Genomic DNA, 21347 nt, shown 5'->3' on the forward strand with positions numbered 1-21347 from the left:
ATAGAGGTTTTGGATAAAGTTTCCAAGGAATGCTTTAACTACAGGATGACAAATGTCTGAGCTCAGAATCAGGAAATGTAGATAAATTACCTATTTCAATTGAATCGGTGAGCTTAGGCTGGTTAACCAAGATCTCCACGGCCCAACTAAATTATCATCCAGATGACTGCCATATTTCATTCCACAAATTCTTTCTTGCAAACCAAATCCTGAACAATTCTACTGAATTATTCTACTATTAAAATGACCCCCTCTGACCAATGCACTTCCACTGAGACCTACAAGAGCTTTGCTTTAAACTATTTGATCCAGGTCCATAAACCCTCTTCCTCTTTTGCTTGATGCCTCAAAGACCCTCCCACACATCCTTTTACCAACCATACTCTGAAGCCCAAGGTTCCTTCCATTTACTACTAAGAATAAGAGTTCTTTATTCAAGCAATTCCTAAAATAAAATCTCCACAAAAGTTAATTGGGGGAAAAAAATGTTTTCCTAAATTTTACTCTCAAAATGCAATCTGTTTATGAGCTTTCACTACTCAGTATGTACTTTTTCAGTATTTGCTTAATATTTTATTTGTAATACATTTTTCCCAAACATCTACTTTTTCAATGTGTCGCCTCCACAACTACAAAAATATAGACTAAGATTTTTAGCTTGCAGAGGTCTGGCACCCAACACTAACTCATACAGAATAACACAATACAATGAATGCCATACTAGATTAAGCACACACGTTTAATAAATGCTTGTGTTGTTGAGCTTCTGAATTCAATTCTACTTTTTAGTTTTGAAGTTTTAAAGGTTTGATCCTTTACCCCTTGAAATAGTCTATAAAAGTCATTGTAAGGAGATAGTAAAAATCTAGTGGTTATAAGTGGGCTTTAGAGACAGAAAGTTTAGGGTCAAATTCCAATTCCAATTCCTGTTACCTTGAACAAGTTACTTAAGCCCTCTAAGCTTTGATTTTCTGTTTGCAAAATGTAGACAATCCAACAGTATCTACCCCAGGTTAAGATTAAAATATATAATGTATGTAAACATCTACTATGTGTGCCTGGAATACAGCAGCACTTAATGTTTCTAAATTTTTAAAGACACTTCCTTCATAAAACTTAGCTGCAGAATGCATACAATATTCATGAAAAAAAAAATCATTTCTATACTTTCATATAAGCACAAAAGAAACAGGTTGAAATAAACTTTTCTAAAATAACAATGACTACTATTCCCAGAGATCAGGTAACCATATCTCCTAAGTTTGCCCAGGATTGTTCTGAATTACACTTGCTGTCCCAACATAAATAATATTTTCCCACACACCTCTTGACTCTCAAGTAACCTGGGGTTCAGATGATGAAATATACGGTTAAATGTGCTGGTTATTCAGCTATTTTTCCCCATACATCTAAACCACTATTCTCTATTCAACTCTGTAATATTGGGGTTGGGACTGAGTAAACTATATTTCTTTTTTGCCAAGTGAATTTTTGTTAGCCTCCACTAATAAGACCGGAAGAGTGAAACAGGAAGGCAAGAGGGGAAAAGGATCTTGCTATTTCCTGTTTGCTTATTGTTCCAGTCAGTATCCCCAAGGCAAGTGCTCTTCATTCCAGTGATTCCTCTCCATGTTTTCTAAGCATTCCCCAAACCAGCCTTCTCATTCCATCAATACTAGCACCACCTACCAGTGTACACTGCCTTCTCTACAAGACATTTTGTCTAAGCTTCTAGTTTCTCTGTTCCCTCAGCTCTAGGGGAGGTAGCTGCTTCCAGCAGTTAATGAGATCATGTTCCCCTTCTGATTATTTGGTTCTCCAGTACCAGTTTAACTTATTCTTTACATTACACTCTGTTAAAATACATAGTTGTGCTTTTTTCTTTCTGTCTGAAGGCTGACACTGATGCTATTCAGAGGAATGGGAATGGAATCGGGGCTAAATAAAAGTTTGCCTTTATACAAACTCTTTATGTATTACTTACGTAACGTATCTTCAATTACATATTTAAGTGATTTTTGAAATTATTTTACCTTCTTCACATTGATCTTTGGAACACTATAAACAATCTTTATAAAGAACACTTCGCTAGGAAACCAAGAGAATTTACTTCCAGAGACTAGCACCAGGTGGATGGCTAATGGAATTGAGGCCCTTAGTCACTCAACTGGATAGTACTCAACATGGTGTTTGCTAATTTAAGCCCATTAACACCGGCACATCAACTAAATGCGAAAGATTCCCATTAGAAGTGCTGCATGAATTTCCTGCAATAAATGATTAAGCAAGCCTAGCACAGTATCTACTACATATAAAGTGCGTAACAAATACGGTTTTGATTTCCGCTCTATTCCAACTACCTACCTCCAGACTCTAATGTAAGAGCTGCTAATAGGGACATAGCTTCTTTAGAAAGTAAGACTTTGTTGTCTTATAAAAAAAGAAGGTAAAGATCTTACTGACAAATTCCAAACTATCGAAGCTTACCAGGACATCAAACAGCAAGGCACTAGGCAAGTTTAGCAAGAAACATATTTTTTTACATCATGAAATGCTATTGCATGATAAATACAGCTATGACAATTGTGACTAATACCAACCACCACTTTTCTTTTTTAAAGCAAATTCACTCCTTTTTTCTTATTGCCACATCTACTAAGCCAATTGTATTGACCTTTCAATACTACAGTAACTGATTAACACTGGAAAATACCTGACATTAATTCATACTCATCTGTAGGAGAAACTGTCCAAACATAAACGACCCAGATGAGCACTTTTTCCTCAACCCACAATAAAAATAGAAGAAACAAAACTGCTTGTATCCCTAGGAGTAAGTATTTATATTAAGAAAAAATAAGTTACCTCTATAAAAGACAAAAAGTAGCTTGGGTTGTTTGTTCCAATAAAGTGGTAAAAGACTAACAAAACTAGATTTATTTTTATCTGTGCTTTATTCTTCATCTTTTTTTTTTTTCTTCAGTTTCCTAGAAATCAACATATTTTGTGACCAAGACCTAGAAGGCAATTCATCAGTAAGTCTGATAAAACTTTTAAAATTTCTAAGTCTATTTGTTGCCTTGGATATTGTTACTACTGTAAACATTGATTTCATATTAAAAATTAAATTTTAATATGATGAACAATTAACTCGCTTTCTAGGTAAGTCTCTGAAATGTCACCAGTTATGTTATTCCCTACTGATTTTTTGTTATTTCTAGTGGATAACTCTTGAGGTAATATTCTAGGAGGCTCACAACACTTAAAATGCCTCATATTATTACTGTACTTCAGACTTAAAACAAGAAATCTAAGGAAAGATCACTAAAACAGACAACTCAACTGTATTCCCGGAAGAGCCCATACTACCAGGAACCGGATTATGAGTCAAAGATCAGTATAAACACCATTTCCCTATGACCTATTCCCCATAACCACCTGTTTCCCCCTAACACACTTTTACAAGGCAAAAAAGCCCACCAATACCTGCAAAGTCTGTCTCTACTGTTTCCTGGTGAATTACAGAATGTTCCTTTACACAGGTAAAACATAGCCTTAAATGATTTCTGTGGCTTACAGTTTTCTATTTTCATCACTGTGACGTTTAATTGAATGATAATTATCTTAACAGATCAAAATTCCAAAATTTAAATCTTTCACTTTGTCAAGAAGTTAGATGATTCAAACTGTATTCAATTAGTTTAAGAAGGAAATATCCATATTTAACTGTCATAACTTAACGTTAAGACACCAAGTGTTATAGAACATAATACACCAGGATAAGTGGATCTATATGTGCAATACTTTTTCCCTCCAAACTGACAGACGTGACTCTTAAAAAAGGAATTATGCTTACATTGAGTGATTATCTTGTATGAAACATAAAATGTCAAACTTGTAAAAGAAAAATGTGCTATTCTATTGCTATTTGTATTTCAATTTTGTTTCTAAAACCAGTAATGCAAAGAGAAAAGATTTAAGAAAGATACTGTTGAGGGTTAATCGGTATTTGGAATCAAAATAAAACAGCAAATTTACAAAACTTTAAAATACTATTAAAATAAACATTTTATTAATGAACGTTTGGAAAACATGTGCACTGAAACAAAAGTGACTACTAAAACTGAATAAAAAAACTTTCAAAGAATGTGTACTACAATTCAATTTTTTAAACTTTATATATATAAAAGCTATATTATAAATACAAAGCTATAAACTATTAGACTACTAACAATACTGTTCATACAAAGAAACTTAACAGTAGTAAAATATGAATACACAAGATGCATATTTTTGGTCCTTTTGGAAAAAAGAAAACTAAGTTGGGAGTTTTTTTACATGCCTCCAAGCACAAAAATAGAATATAAGATGATTAACTGCAACATTCTTAGTGTTTATCCTTGTAATTCTTTAAATGTCACCAGTCATAATAGCAATGAACTCCTCTTGATTTACTGTGGTAAGAAAGAAAATGTAAGTCAGAAATACAAATTTTTTCAGAGAACAATACTATTTTACACTAAGTATCTTTAAATTTTATATTATACAAATTCTTAATAAACCAAGACATCGCTTTTGCTTAAATAGAACTTCATGAATGCAAAAACATAAAAAATATAAGAAATATAAATTTGTATTCTATAGTAGTAACTAGGAAAAACATGTTACAAAAAAGCCCATTATAATCGTAATTATTTGTACACGTTTGTAAAATAAAAAGCTTGAAATTTTTAATTTCTTAAATGGTTAAACCCTCTTTACAATCTTGATTCTATGAGTTCATTTAGCAAACCGTCTCTTCGTAAATAAGCATAAATATATCATGCATGTAAATTGGAGTTCTAAAGGATGAAAATGTATAAGAATTAGTAAAGAAAGTCTAATTTTTGTTTTTTAAACGTTCATATATTTGAAAGCCTATTTTAAAGAAAACCTAACTGAAACCAGGTAACCATGTCTCCAAAGTATCCAGAGAAATCGTAATTTTAAAAGATAGAAATTTAATCTTAATTACAAAGGTAATACAAAATTACAAAAGCAACTTCAAAACATAGATATAAATGCATGAAATACTCACTGATAAACACTAATTGTTAGTATACCAAAATTATAAATAAAATTAATTAAGAACCTCCAGTTTATAAGCATGATGTTTAAGAAAGCAACCTAGCAGTAACAGGTGATACTAGGCAATGTGATCTTATTAAATATAAATTTTAAGAACCAATATAAACACATATGCATGATTAATAAAAATATTCAAAAAAGAATGCTTCCTCTTCTAAAACAGGTGCGTTCATAAGTCCCAAGATTTAATATGTACTTTAACAAGGTACAAGTTATGAATGGTAATTTTGAGAATGATAACAAGGACACTACAATGAGAAAAAAAGAGACCTGGATTCCAACCGTAGCTCTGACAAAGAACAGTTCTGCATCTTAATTTCTTCATCTGAAAATACTTAGAACTACAGAGATAATCTTTTAAGTTGCTTCTAAGTTTTAAACACTGTAGGATGGTAATATATGAAAACACTCCATTGAATCAAACAGTTTTAAGTGCTCGTGATGTCAACACATACTAGGAGTTGTGTACTATATCAAAACAAACACCAGGGTTCCTATTCCAAAATATCTTGAAATTGAAGTAAGGAAGATATTAAGTGACATTATAAAATTGTTAATTTTCTTAGGAATTATAATGATATCATAGTTAGGAAAGATATCTTTATTCTTAGTAGATACAGGCTAAAATATTAGGGAGGCTCAAGTGAATGATATATTTTTCAAATGATTCAGAAAAATATATACACACTGTAGATAAAACAAATACAGTAAATTATTAATTCTGAATCTAGGTAGAGGTTTTAAGGTATTCTCTGTACTAGTCTAACATTTTTTCTTCTACGATTAAAAAGGTTCATAATGAAAACCTTCTTAATTGGTTACAAAAAATTAACCAATTGAAAATGTTGAGGAGATAAAATATACACTTCGGGAATTAAAAAAGTACACATAGAAAACCATTTCAATAATCACATTAGTCACATTTTATACCTGAAACAAAGGAAAATTGCTGTATAACACAATGCATGATTATTAAAATAAAACTATATAACAGTGCTTTAAAAAATCCACCATAATGGAAAAGAATTATTACTGATGAGAAAATTTTAGGTAAAAAATCTTGACTTGGGCTCTAAAATAAAAATATAAGATTTTGTTTCACAGGAGGTGGAAAGCAAGCTATGGTAGGAGAACACCATCAAAAACAGTTGGAAAACTTCAAAAATAAGTTATATGGAGTTAAGAAGAATGAGCTGTCTGGAAGCTGATCAAGAACCATGAATCTATGCATCCAATATTAAAAATCTACAAGTCATCACAACAGACATAGAAGAGAATACAAAATCTATAATACTCAAAATACTTTCAATAACCTTACAAATTCTTGTAGTGATCTTTAACCTATTAAATTAACCTATTCAATAGTTTATGAAAGCTATGACCCTCTCTTCCTCCAGTTAAAATAAATTAAAATATATAAAAATTTTAAACAATTTCATTGTTGTGTATCTTCATTTAACAATCCCTGAAGATTAAAGAATCTAGACCAAAACAGGAAATAAGAGTATGTTTTTAAGAAAAACAACATAATGAAAGCAGCCTTAGAATTATTTGTTTATAAATCATTTTAAAAGTATAATAGCCATGATCAAAATATTCAAAAAGTACTTTTGTTACTTAAAGATCTAGAACACTTTTCCTCTCAAATGTAAAATTTCAATACTCAAATTTCAAATTAATCTTCATAGTTCTAAAACCACAAAACATTTAATTTTTATATTATTTATGTATAAATACCTTAAAGTATTATAGCATTTCAAAAGTATTTTAATCTATTCCATAACTTCATACATACAAACAGAATACTTAAAAACAAAAAAGTGGAAAGCTGAAGAAAAGAAAGTGGCTAAGGAAATTAAACTAGCTCTTTTATTACCAGTGAGCCTTTCAGACATTTAAGAGATTCCATGATGCCTTTGTACATTTGGTTTTATAACCTTTGAGATAGCAAGGTACCTGCAGCTAATAAACCCAGCACAATACCTACCTTAAAATAGGGATTTGATAAAATATTTACTGAATCAAACAATATGACACTTCATTTTCTTCTACACTGCCTTATTAACAAAATTTTCATAAATCAATCATTTAGTAGGGTGAATCATATTACATGTCATTAAAATAAAGAAATTTCAAGAAATTAAATAAATTAAGTACATTAGTCTGAGACCATCTGGCTCTTGAGGGGAAAAAAACAAATTTTAGCATTTTAAGTGCAAATTGAATATTTTACTAATCCATTGCCTCCTATAATAGTATGCAATTTTTAAAACTCCATAAACATAGATACCTAATTAATATTTAACTTTACAGCATAAGAGGCAATGTTGCGTTAGTCAAAAAGATGTTGTCATTATGGAGATGTGAGTTTGAGTTCTAGCTCTGCCATGTATTAGACAGGTTATTATAAATGTTGCTTCCATTTTTCCAAAATGACTTACTGTTTTACTTTATATATGTTGGAGGAATGGTGAAGAAGGGATTCTTTCTATATCATTACCACAGCTCTATTTATATTTCATGTTATATCTTTTCCTTTAACTCCTCATTCACCATATTTATCATTCTAATATACACAATAAAAACAATTTCATTGATCTAAAATACTGAATAGTGTGAAAAATTCATAAAGGCAAAAGAATTACTAAAGTCCACAAAAAAAGGCAGCAAAGTATTATGATCGTTTAACATATACAAAGAAAGTAGGTAATATCTAAACAAAAGTTTGCAGCCAAAAGAATCCAAGTGATTGGATTAACAAGTTATTATAAAATATTTAACTTCCTTTTTCAAAAATGGGCAGATTTTCATATAGGTGCAGAGACCCACGTAAGTTAAGGCAGTATCCCAAAGCCAGACCAAATGGGTTAGAGTTGTAGTTCTCACTCTTTCTGCATATAAATATGCCTCGCAACAATTTTCTGAACTTGCCACCATAACAACTATACTTAGTATGTCTTGTTTGAAAAACAGATAATGTCAAATAGCTACTATGAATCATATTCTACAAAGTAAGTATACTTATCATTCACAATAGTGTTTACAGATGTACTGTGTTTCCCTGAAAATAAGACCTAGCCAGCTCTAATGCATTTTTTGGAGCAAAAATTAATATAAGACCCGGTCTTATAGTAAAATAAGACCGGGTCTTATATTAATTTTTGCTATATTTTACTATAAGACCGGGTCTATACTATAATAATATATGATATGCTATAATACCAGGTATAATATAATGTAATATAATATAATATAATAATATATAATATATTAGAGCTGATAAGAACGGCTAGGTCTTTTTTTCGGGGAAACATGGTAAATGAAACATAGCAGTACACGTATGCATGTGCAATACTATTATTCATATGGTCTACAGACAATATATAACACATATATTAATTCCCAGACCCCATGCAATAATACCTGAGAAGGCCCCTCACCCCTAGATAACCACATCCCAGATTGGAACCTACTAGATTAGACTAAGACTACTTTAATATAAGACCACCCTCCTCCCCAAGAAAAGACACAAATCTTAATAATAAAAGATTACGCGTCAGCTGTATTTTATTTGTAATCAATCACTTGGAAAAAAAGAAAAAAATGTTATTTGCCTATTAAGTTATTTGAATAAATGACAGTAGGATACTCAAGCAAAAGTTGTACAGTTACTTAAAATGGAGTAATATAAGCAGAGAGGACTGAAGAAATGTTTTGAGCATGCACTAAAATAAATCTTCAAGCAATGAAGCACAGATGTGAACTATGAGATTCAAAAGCAGCAGACAGACCAAGCTAACAAGGGATGAAGAAATGAATACATCTCTAAGCAAAGTTTCACATGATTTTGAATTTAAAAGGCAGCTTCCTAATTGATATTTTCTTCTACAGTCAAATGAAGCTACAATAATAACCGAAATCTAACTGTATATGCCTAGTACAGGAAAAAAATGTATAAATCTAATCTTTTGACACATATAGTAGCCATTATTAAAATTTATGAAATAAGCATACCAAGATTCTCTATGTCACTGAAGATAGTACCTTTACAGAACTCAGGTCCTTTAAAGCTAATTTAGGGTCATAATAGGTAGGGAAGACACATTTTTTTTTTTTTTAATATTAAGGCAGTGGATTATGAGTCCAAATATTAGACCGACAGCTTAAGAAATCATTTGAATTTCCTCAAGTTTTAATCATGTTTGTTTTAAAATGTAAATAGCTATATCAATACCCTTCAAAAAAACTAGTATTAAAGAACAGCAAAGTTTTATAATGCTCAACTAATATTCACATAAATATGAGAAAACACAATAATGCACAATTGTAAAAGACAATCTACAAACCTGAACTGAGAGCTAGTTGCTACTATCTTACTTCCTTATTAAAGCATGTCAATATTTCCAAGGTACTATCTGGCTATGTATATACTATGTATGTATATATGTATGTATGTATGTATGTATGTATGTATGTATAGATGGTACTATATAAACATGTACCTACTGTACACACACTCCTGCTCAGGACTTTAAGTCAACAAACATTAGAGCACTCATTATGTTCAAGAAAATGCAGAGCAATAAAAAGTTGAGTAAAGAAGAAAAAAAAGGAAAACAAGCTTATATGTAAGGCTAGGCACCTTCAACTGTCTTCATTTAATACAACAATTGTGTAAGGTATTACCATTCTCATTTTTATAAATGGGAAAACAGACTCAGAAAACGTTGATAACTTGCACAAAATTACATATTTTGTACAAGCAAATGGTAGAGCAAATGGTAGAGCAAACTAAGCAAATGGTAGAGATCCAATTCAAATCCAGGTCTGTATGATTCCAAAGTCTCAGGCCTTTCACACTGTGATTCCATAGTACTCTTAAGAGGCTTACAACATACTTAGAGATATACACATGTATATAACTAACATAAGGCAGTGTATACAAGTGTCAAAATAGTTGATTCCTCTAAATGCTATGGGCCCTCAATGGAAGTCTTAAAATTCATAAACAGACCACTGGGGCAGGCTTTTGAGATAAAGATGGAGTTTAAAATGTACTTGAGAGAACAAGTAACATTTCAGCAGACAGAAATTAGCAATTAAGAGTATTCTAGGATGAAGGAATGGCATGATAAAAGGCACAGAATAAAAAAGTGTTTTCATGATAGAGTCTATTTTGTCAATGTGTGCACATGTGGGAGGTGAAGGTTAAGTGGAAGACTACAGTGGAAAATAAAACCAGAACTTAAGGTAAGACAGATCATAGAAGGCTTTGAACTCCATAGGCAGTGAGGAATCATTCCAAGTGTTTGAACAGGGAAATGACATCATCAAACCCATACTTTAAGAATACTATCAATAGACTAAATAAAGAAGAGTAGAGGCTTATAGGTATAGAGGGACATTAGGAGGCTACAATAGACGGCAAAATCAGTGAGGGCAGGGACCACATCTGTCTTTTTCATGGCGTAGCACGAATCAGCACATACAACATTGAACCCAGCAGGCATCCAAGAAAATAACGAATGAGGCTGTAACAACATTCCTACAAAGAAATTAGGGCCTGAACTAGGACAGCAGCAGTAAACAAAGATATAAAACAGATTCAAAACATTTGAAGGATAGAATCAATAAAACTTAGTAACAAGTTAGAGGTGCATGTAGGTTGAGGAAGAAGGCATTAAAGGCTGAAATTTTACTAAGTGGCTGAAATTTTGGTGGTGTTTCATCCACAAAGCAAATACCTTCTTGAAGTGTGGAACCTCATACCATGTTTCCCCGAAAATAAGACCTACCCGGACAATCAGCTCTGGAGCAAAAATTAATATAAGACCGGGTTTTATATTATAGTAAAATAAGACCCGGTCTTATATTAATTTTAAGACGCATTAGAGCTGATTGTCCTGCTAAGTCTTATTTTCGGGGAAACATGGTATTACAATCTGTATACTTGGTTTTAAAGGTCTGCTTCATTCTAAATCAAATATACACAATATTTATGCAAAAAACCCATTATAGGATTAACAACAATTACACTAAATAGAGATAGTCTACAAAGGGTCTTGAAAATCATTTGGTTTTAGAAAAATTTACTATATGTGTATATTAGGAACACTTGGAATAAGTTTTACCCAAAACTTACTTTCTCCATCACCATCTTTATCAAATTCTTCTATCATCGCCCGAAGTTCTTCATCACTCATGTTTTCACCCAATTCTCTGGCAACACGTCGCAAATTCCTCAAGCTTATTTTACCTGAATCATCATCATCAAATAGTTTAAATGCCTTCAATATTTCTTCACGTGGATCTCTTTCCAATATCCAGTCTGTCACTAGTGTTAAAAAATAAAATAAAAAACAAACCTTTATAATCACAAAGGCATTCATTTGTGAAATCAACTAAGTATTAGATGAGAAGTAAAGCTGTGAATCTTAGTTTGACAATAAAATGCCAAATCAGAGCCCAAACACGCAGAGATAAACCTGAAATTAGAGAAACAAAATCCATATTTAAAAATTTAAATTTTATATCAACAATTCATCCTATTATTAGAGTAAGTAAAATTATATCACACAAAATATCAGACAAAATAAAAAGGACTATATTTATATCATAGTTTTTTAAGGTCTGCTATTATTAAGAATTGTACTAGGCTCCACCGACATCAAGCACGTAAGTCTAGGAGTTTGTAACCTAGTTGTAGAGATATTATACCAACAAAACAATTAAAATTAACTAGATAAAGCTGTTTTCTGGCGAAAGTTAATAGTAACACTAATTGTTTCTCAAATTTAATCCAACTTGAAAACAAAGAAAAAACCCCTGACAACTTAATAAAATGCACTGCTATCATTGATACAGACACAATCTCAAACAGTGAATGAAAATTCCAGTCATATCTTCATGCTTAGAAGAATCTTTTGGTTTTTCAAAATATGAAAAGTGGTTATTAAAAGAATTGAATCTGACTGCAGTAAGACAGCTAGGAGGGGAAAAAAAAGGTTTGGAAAGGAAATTTCTCTAAAGTCACATCCCTCTTGTTCAGCAAGATAGCAACTTCAGACTACTAACTAAAATTAACTGAGTAATTTCAGACCTTAATAGCTGAAAGTATCAATGTTTTAATATACTAAATGTAATACTATATAAGAATATAGTAAACTCAATAGTCTCTATATTACCAGTGTTTAATCAATAGCTACAATAACAAAAACTGAAGTACAAATCGGTGGTATGAAATTTTTTAAGTTACTAGATAAAATTCTAAAAATATTTACTATCTCTGAAGTAATTCTACATGCTAGTCTATCACTACAACAAAAGTTATTTATGACTTTCACTGTGCCATTAAAAATAATCCAATCCTATTGAGGTTTACAGAATTATTAAAAACTTGCAAATACTTGTAGATGGAAAGTACTGGGATGTTTAATGCATCCAAAAAGAAAAATACAATTCAAATCCCCAATAAATTATTGTTGTTTTGCTGCTCTTTCATCATATTTGGTTGAATGAGCTTTAGAATAGCACCTACTGAAGCTAATGTTAAATCATCTACAAATATATTTGATAGTTTTCTTTTATCCATTAATTTTATCCAAAGATTCTGCCAAGTAACTAATTGAAATATAGTACTACAAGTATGCAAATCATCAAAGCTCATAAATATTCAGTCAAAAAGGAGTTGGCATATATACAGCCACAACACCAAAATAAAATACCACACTTAACTCTATGGCTCATACTCAATTTATTTTGAATTTAGTCCCAACAAAAAAGCAGGACAAGGGGAAAAAAAAAGTGTTAAGAAATTTTCTTCACCAATTAAATAATTTACATGACAGGTGAACAAAAAAAAGCAGCTTGCTGAAAGTATTAATGTACTTAAAGAAGCAACAGGGTGATCTGGGGAACAGATGGGGATCCAAGATGTATAAATTCTTATCCCACTGGTGCTTTAATTGTGTTAGCTACTTCAGACTTATGTGTCTATATAATCTCTTATCAATAATTTGCCTTAGAATGCAACTTTCCTTGGGAACTATAAACACCTATCATTCTGGGCAGCCAGAACATTAAACTTTATGTTGACTCTCCTCCATGCCTTCATATTCTATTCCTGTCCTACAAAGTAGAATTTCATTCTAAGAAATACATTTTTTTTCCGATGAAACTAAGTCAACTGACACATAGGCAGTTAAGGTGGGTTCAATATTTCACAAATTTCTGTCCATGTAACTCCATTTATTTTCAAATGATTTAATTATACTATCAGAAATGTTCTTCCTCAAAATAGACCTTACACTTTATAAAACTCACTTAATACAGCAAATTTAAAAATATTTATCACATTAAAAGTTTATCAAAAACCATTAAAGGTAATGCTACAAATATAGCTTCAACTATCTTTTTAAGTTTATTGGGGTGACAATTGTTAGCAAAGCTACACAGATTTCAGGTGACAATTCTGTATTACATCACCTATATATCACACTGTATGTTCACCACCCAGAGTCAGTTGTCCTTCCATCACCACATATTTGATCCCTTTTACCCTCATAGACCTGCCCCTTGCCCCCCTCAACTATATTTCTTACTGCCTTCTGGAAGTTTCTATCCAAACCTACCAGTTACATTAAACTCAGTGTTTTGGAGCCCAAACTCCTCCCATTATCACCAAGATAACTGTCAATGCCACACCCCCAAAAAGATAAGAGCACCATTAACAGATATTTTCCCATATTTGAAAAGTCTGAACACTTTTAATCCCATAAATCTAATCAGTGATCAGATCCTAGAGTTCTGAGGATGCTACCTTTTTTATTTTTAAATGTATCCCTTTTCATTCTCATCACCTTCAGCATAAAACATCTATTATTCTCTGCCTGCAGTCTCTCTTCCCTCCAAGCCATCTTTAATACTCTCAACATCTTTCTAAAACATGTCATCTATTCTTCTTTAAAAACTGATAATGATCCTCTGATGCCTTAAGTTGAAACGTTACATGATAGTTAAGACTTTACCTATCTGTTCTAATGCTACCTTTCCTTTCAGTCATTCCCTATCCTCTAGAGCAGGGGACTACCTGAACTTTCCCAGACATGCTATACTTCTGGTACCACTCTCTGTTGTTTTCTCTACCCAGAATGCCTTTCTCTGAGACCCACAATCTTCTCCTTGGGATGATATCCTACTCACATTCCAAAAGGCCTAAATTTAAAAATGCCCTCTGCAAAACTTCAATTGCTCTAGACCAGAAAGTGACAAATCTTTCCTGTTAAAGGCCAGGTAGTAAATATTTTAGGCTTGGGGTGGCGGGGTGCGAGGGAGGGGATAAGGTCTGTCTGAGTACTCACTCTGCCATGGTGGCACAAAACCAGCATAAAAGAATGGATGTGGCAGTATAAAGGCAGCAGCTGAATTTGGCCCAAGGGCTGTAGTTTGCCAACTTCTGCCCTGGTCAAAATGACAATCTACCACACAGCACCATACCTTGTGGTCTCCTACATTTAAATTGTAAGCTCCTTGAAAGAAGTGCCTCTTAATAACTTTTAATTAATCCCTCCCTCACCCCAGCATGGTACCAAATGCCAAAAAATTCAGCAAATGTTAAATGAGCAAAACAAAACCAGTAATACAATATTCTATTCTATATAGGCAATGAAATAATAAGTAGTATGTGCCAAAAATAGATGGGAGTATACATATCTGACTTACCTTTATCTTACTTTAAAGCAGCAACTCCTAAAACACTTGTTACTCACTAGCCTCAGGCTGTCTAGATTCTAAACTTACATCAAATGTATTTTAATACCTTTTCCTAGCATTGGAAAGAACCTGGTTAAGTGTCAGAATTCATCCAAAAATACTTTGGAACGGTATCATTAGATAGTAAAAGATGGTACATAAAACTAAGACTCAAATGTTATGATTTAGAGTTACCTGTCCCAAAGTCTAAAACATAATTCAAAAATAATCCAAAAATGGGGTGAATACATAGTTCTTGACTGTTTGATTCCCAGACAGTAATAACTTTGTATTTGACAGCTGGTATCCTAGATAGGTAGCCTTAGGATAGCTAAAGTACAAAAGGTTGATCTTTGAAGGTCAGGGCTGAAGTTTAGCCACGGTCTTTTATTCTAGAAGGAATCCAGTGTATCTGCTCTATTAGTAACACAGAAAAGATGGAGGATCAGGAAAAGGTGGCGATAGCATGGGACTCTGGCTTCAACTGGTAACAAAAATCACAACTTAAACATTGTATTCACTTAAGATGAAATATGTTTACTAAAATTATGAATCACAACTATGAAAAAAGGTAATCAGACCTCCATAAATACATGGAGAGGAACACTTATGTTCCAGTGATGCATACGATTATTTCCACCCATTGAAACAAACGAAATAAAAACTATTTTTTAAAGTAATAATAACAAATACTAATAGCACTTACTATATGTTAGGCTTTCTCTTAAAGACTTTACATATTATTAACTTATTTATTCCTCATAAGAACCCAATGAGATAATACAACTATCCCCATTTTATAATTGAAAATGAGGCACAGAGAAGTAAAATGGCCAAATTGCATAGCTAGTAAGTAGCAAAATCAAGATCTGAACCCAGGCAATCTGGTTCCAAAATTTCCATACTAAACTGCTACACTGTACCAAATGTACCTAAATTATAGCTCTTTCCCAAGTATAACTTCCACTATATCTTAACACCTTTCCTATAAATAAACAATCTAAGTTGAAACTTACACTAAGATCATAAACTTCAGGAGAGCTTCAACATTAAAGGAATAGAGATGGCTCTCTCCTTCTCAAGTAAACAATTCTACAAACTATAGAGGAAAAAAAGAAATATGTTCCCCAAAGGGATAAGCTGCCTCTCTAAACAGTCATTTGTTAGTTCATAAGTTGGGGATTTTCTGTACCGTGCTTTCTCTTTTTTAGATTTATCCTTTATCTGCCTTCTTCCTTACTTTAGGTTTGAGTTTTCAGGTAAAAAAACAAAACAATTGTATAATGATATGAATCTATTTTTCCCGTATGTACTAGTTGCCATTTCTTTTTTATTCTGAAATGGCTTCTTGCTGAATATTTAAAAGAAAGCATTTGTATGTGAGCATAATTGAATTTTAAAAATATCTAAAATTAAAAACATCTAAAATTAACTATATGATATGCTTAAATTATGACACATATAAAGTGGTATCATTGGTGTAGAAAATTAATTTAATAATAATAAACCTGAATATGTGTACATTCTATGTATAAAATTCTAGGTAATATAATAATAGCAAAGTCCTTGCCTTCTAGAACCCTCTTTTCTAAAGAAGCCGGTAGGTAGGTAGGTAGATAGATAGATAGATGCTATAAATAATTCACTGAAATCAACAATACAAACGTTTAACCATATTAAGCCCATGACACATTATCTTCAGTTGATTATTCTAAAATGTTTTCTCCTGCTTCCAGTCTGCCAACTATTTCCTTTACTATAATCCTCCCCCACTGGTAACTTTAACCAAATGACTTTATTCATTGAGATCAAGATCATCGACAGTATGCAGCCCCTCATAAGCTTTGACAAACTGAAGGCATGCACTTTATCTATAGCCAAGGATACCAACTGCTACAGGTTTCCTCTTCTCCCATGCTGCAAACAAAAATCACATGCCAGAATGGTCTTAGGAAATATTTTCCAAACAAAAGGACAGCAAATTTTCTGTATTACTGTGAGAAAATAATTTTTTGATCAGCCTTTAGTTTTGTCACATTGTGTAAACAGACATTACTTAGAAAGGCATCTTTCCATAAAAAACGACACAACAGATCTGTGGTTAGAGTCTTCAAAACAAAACAATACAAAATGATAAATCCCACAGCAAAGCTTTTTTCTTTGAAACTCAACAGAGCACCCCAAAATAACCCAGTGAGTTCCACATATAATAATGTTCAGTAACAAAATTCCATAACCCAGAGAACTTAAAAATACTAATATTAACCAGATAATTTCCTAACAACTGCTATTCACAAAAACTATTAAAATACACACCAACTTCATTAAAATCTTCAAAGGTGATTTTCCCTGTGGCTTCTCTGTCATAATCTTTAAGAATCTTCAGTACATCAGCTTTTTTTACATCAAACCCCAAGGCTCTCATTGCCACCTTTTGGATTAAAAGGGAAAAGCAAATCATAAAGCATTCTTTCAAAAAAAGTGATTTCAAATTCTTAAATAAATTTTTACCACTTAAGAGATGACAACACATTATTTTTGCATGTTTTATGTCCCTAAAATAGCAAAGAGATAGTTTTTCTTCACTACTGAAATTAAATAGAATTTTTTTAAATTTACATGTCCCATTTTAAGACAAACCAATCAACGAGTATTTATAGACTATACCATACAATGTACTGACTTAGTGCACAGATCTAACAGGTTATTTGTTCTCAGAGGTTAACAACCAAAATGAAAAAAAGGCACAGAATATTAAAAAGTTATACACTAGAGGAGTTTAAAAAAAACATTAAAGAATTATCATCAGACCCTACATGGTTAGTTATCAAGTAGTACATGACCCTGAGTTTAGAGAAAGAAGAGATCTTGTTGGAAGGAGAGACATGTTACTGGTTAAAGACGTCTTACTTGGAGACATTCGAGTTTTTCCTTGATGTATGGATAAAGTGGAATAGAAGAGTATTTAGAAAAGGATGACTGGTATTAAAACAGACACCAAAATAAAAAATAAGCTTGAGGGTAGTGAACAGAGCAGTTTACCTTATCTAAATGAGAAGAGCTCAAGTGGAACCACCTACATGAGAAAAGTAGGTGGTAGTAAGTATGGAGAACATTCAAGAAAAATCGAAGGAATCTGAATTTTATGCAGTGTACAATGAGGAGCCACTAAAGGTTTAGAAGCAATGAAGAAAATGGTGAAAGGATTTTAGAAAGATAAATCTAATGGTAGTGCACAAGATGAACTAGAAATGGAGAAACCATTTAGGAAGCTCCAGGTATGAAATAAGATCCCAAACCAAGATAATAACAGTGGCAACAAATGAAAGAGACATTATAAAAGAAAAACTTTAAAAAGCTGGAAAAAGAGCTAAAGAGCATAAAAGGTTTCTCATTGTGCTGAGTGTCAGATCCATACTACCCAAACATTAATTTCCCCTGTTATCTTTGTAAGTAATTCTAAGCCTTAAAGGAGACATTTTCCCCCATTTACCATTGGCTCAACATCACACATCATGTATGTTGTTTGCACCAGAGAAGGTAGGTTGAGACTGTTACGAAAATGTTCACATTAAAAGATAAATAACACTCCCCCAACTGGAAAAAAGAACGTCTCAAAAAAAAAGTGGGAAGAAGAATACAGTAAAAATGGCTTATATCCTGTAGTTTGAAAAAATTTAATTATGCAAATAAAAACGTAAGCCCCTCCATAGGATTACATTTTTCACATTTAAAATGCTATTCATTTTACCATGAAAAGGAGATTATTTTAGAATTTGTTAGAGTACAATTCAATTTTATTATAGTACTTAACTAAATGTTTAAAAGGGTTTCAAATTTCCAAAACAGTTTGGTTAAAATACTTATTTAGAAATGTATTTTTAACCGTCAAAAATGCAAAGCATTTTAACAAAAAAAAAATAACACATTTTAAAGTATACTACCTTTAATTCATGATAATCTATTGCTTCATCTTTGTCGGTGTCAAATAGTTCAAAAGCATCTTTGATTTCTTGTTTCTGTTCTTCGGAGAGTTCTCTTCTTTTTTTCCTCTTTGTTTTGTCTACTACAAGTTCATTTCTATGACATGAAAAGAATAAAGTTTAGTCCACTTAAATCCTACTTAGTCCACTTTATTTAGTCCATTTAAATCCTATTCTCCCAATGCCTGTAAATGATTAAGATTTCAAAAATGCAACCAAAAAATTTAACCAGTGAATAATTTTCTAAATTTCTTAAAAGACGTCTTTGGAGACAGATAAAGTATCCTTACATGAGTCAAAGCCTTGATCATTGCATAGTTTGAGCTGCTATAAACTTGCACTTCCCCAAACTTATTTAAAAAAAATTTTAATAGTGCTATAGCTTATTAAAAAATAAAAAATGAGGACCTAACTTTCCTTCCTCCTAGCTTTGTATTTATTCTCACAAATGTTACTGTGGACGAAGCAAGAACTGTGAATAAGAAACATTCCTTTATGTCAGAAACCCCAACAAAAAAACAAATTTATTATAAAAGACATACTTATTATTCAAATCATTCTGCAACATAAGTGTTTTTTAAAAAAGAAAGTAAAATTTATAATTGACAATCACGATATATTTGGTTTACTTTTGATAGTGCTTATAATTGTTATCAAAATTACTATAAAAAAAGTGTAATTTATCAATTAACTTACAAAGTATTTTGGCATTGTAGGTTAGAAATGTTTTTAGATTACTCATTTCTAACAGTTTGGCACTTTATAATTTCTTCCACCGACATTAACAAATAAGTCAAAATATTGAGTCTAAAGATATCACTACTATTAAACGCCAAAAGTTACATAAAATTTGTGCTAATTCTATATAATAATATGAAGAGTCAATGGTCAAGTCTCACTTAACATGTAAATGTAGATTTAATTTCTCATAAACTCTGGAAAAAACTTTTAAAAGGAAATTTAAAAGCCAGAAATGTCTCCCTTAAGAGATGCCAATCCACCTAAGTGTTCTAAGTTTTCAAATGGGGCTGCAAAACTTGTATAAGTTTTAAAACAGAAAATTCTATAAAACTTTAAAATGTAAAACCCAGTTGATTTTATTAGAATACGTGATCTATTCGCATTTGAAGGTATTCTCTGAAATCTATAAAAAGAAAAACAAAGGCAAGAGATGACTAGAAGAGGTAGGATAAAGCTGAAGCTCTTTCACAAGAGCCCAGACTTCACACCAGCTTGAACATTACAGGAGTAATTTTCTTCCCATGATTCAAAGTGGCCAAGTCCACAATCGACAGACAACTGACCCCATCCAAAGATGTACCTCCATTATCCCTTAGCAGAACACAACACCTTTTTAAGAGTGGTGTAACTACATAGTTATTTTTAAGGTAAAACATCTCCAGAGGGGGCCAAAAAAGGTATACACATTTTAAGAAAGGACAGAACTATATTAAAATTGTAATACTCAATATATACCAATAACTAAAGATGAATACAAGTCACGTGTATACATTTTTTGGCAACCCAGTAGCTGAGGCTAGGAGAGCGGGCAACCAACAGAGGATTACAGGGTGGAACTGAATGAGAGGTAAAGAAACTCAAGAAACGTAGGTAATTGGGGTCTCCAAATAACCGTAAATCAGGGCACCAAGAGAAGAGCATGAAGGAGTTTTGTGTTATTTCCAAAATATACATGTCAGGAGCAGTGCAGCTGAGGTGGGGGCCATACCCCAAGGAGGAACTGAAGGAAGAGATGCTCCAGGGCCTGATTTCTCGCAGAAACAACGTGAAAAACCTCGCGATATTTCCCTGCCTCCTTGGAACTAAAACAGCTGGTATCTCTCAGGCGGTCCAAAAGCCAAGGCGCTAATAGGTATGACTACGTCGGCAGAAACGCACTGGACTCATCACCTGCGGCACACCTGGGCTCGGAGGCTGAGGGGGTCCGGCCCAGGAAGGTTGGCCGAGGCTCCTTTCCCTCGTCCCAAATTGCAACCCCTTCCTCGCCTCGGCCCCAAACTGTCTCCGTTCCACACACACCCGCCCTGGGGCCCGCTGCGGGCTGTGGAGAGCATTCCCGCCTCCTCATTACCGACCTCAGAGCTAAACTCATTTTCTCTTCGGACAGAGACGTTCCTCTCAAGAATGACTTTAACCTCCTACCCAAAGAAGCACGACTTCCACAAGCTGTTCAACACACACCAACGACCTCAGCGGCCTTGAGGACCTCCCACAAGGTAGACACTCTGAGCCGGATTGGTTGAAATGGCTAATGCCGTGCCCATTGAGGCGGAGGCATCACTAGTCCTCTGCTTTCATTGGGCACATTTCGCGTCAATCAAATAAACCTCTCCGCGGGCCTCTCCAGCTGCTTCTTTCGCGCTTTGGATTGGCCCGTTGCGTTTTCCCCGAATCCTTTGCGGTGCGAGGGTTTGAGTCCCTGCGTGGTGGTTCCACGGGTGGGGCGGTGGCCCTCACCTCGCGGGA

The 21347-nt window shown here is 33.0% G+C and overlaps 1 protein-coding gene across 1 annotated transcript; it reads right to left on the minus strand.

Annotated features, from left to right (window-relative positions):
- Positions 1-4050: 4050 nt before the first annotated feature.
- CETN3 (centrin 3) lies at positions 4051-21100 on the minus strand. Its single transcript, XM_019734247.3, has 5 exons — positions 20957-21100; positions 18822-18957; positions 17194-17308; positions 11270-11461; positions 4051-4454 (listed from the first exon to the last, which is right to left on the minus strand). Exons 1-5 carry the CDS (start codon positions 20971-20973, stop codon positions 4411-4413), a joined length of 504 nt encoding a protein of 167 aa, XP_019589806.1. The 5' UTR covers positions 20974-21100; the 3' UTR covers positions 4051-4410.
- Positions 21101-21347: the final 247 nt, after the last annotated feature.

The sequence above is a fragment of the Rhinolophus sinicus genome, chromosome 3, assembly GCF_057876585.1.
Source record: "Rhinolophus sinicus isolate RSI-liver-muscle chromosome 3, RSI-T2T, whole genome shotgun sequence".
Lineage (NCBI taxonomy): Eukaryota > Metazoa > Chordata > Mammalia > Chiroptera > Rhinolophidae > Rhinolophus > Rhinolophus sinicus.

Excerpts from the sequence above, each read along its gene's own strand:
- CETN3 (XM_019734247.3), bottom strand. Across the intron at positions 17,309-18,821 it reads TAGATTATCATGAATTAAAG|GTGGCAATGAGAGCCTTGGG; the intron begins GTAGTATACTTT and ends TTAATCCAAAAG. Across the intron at positions 11,462-17,193 it reads TGAAGATTTTAATGAAGTTG|TGACAGACTGGATATTGGAA; the intron begins GTGTGTATTTTA and ends TTTTAACACTAG.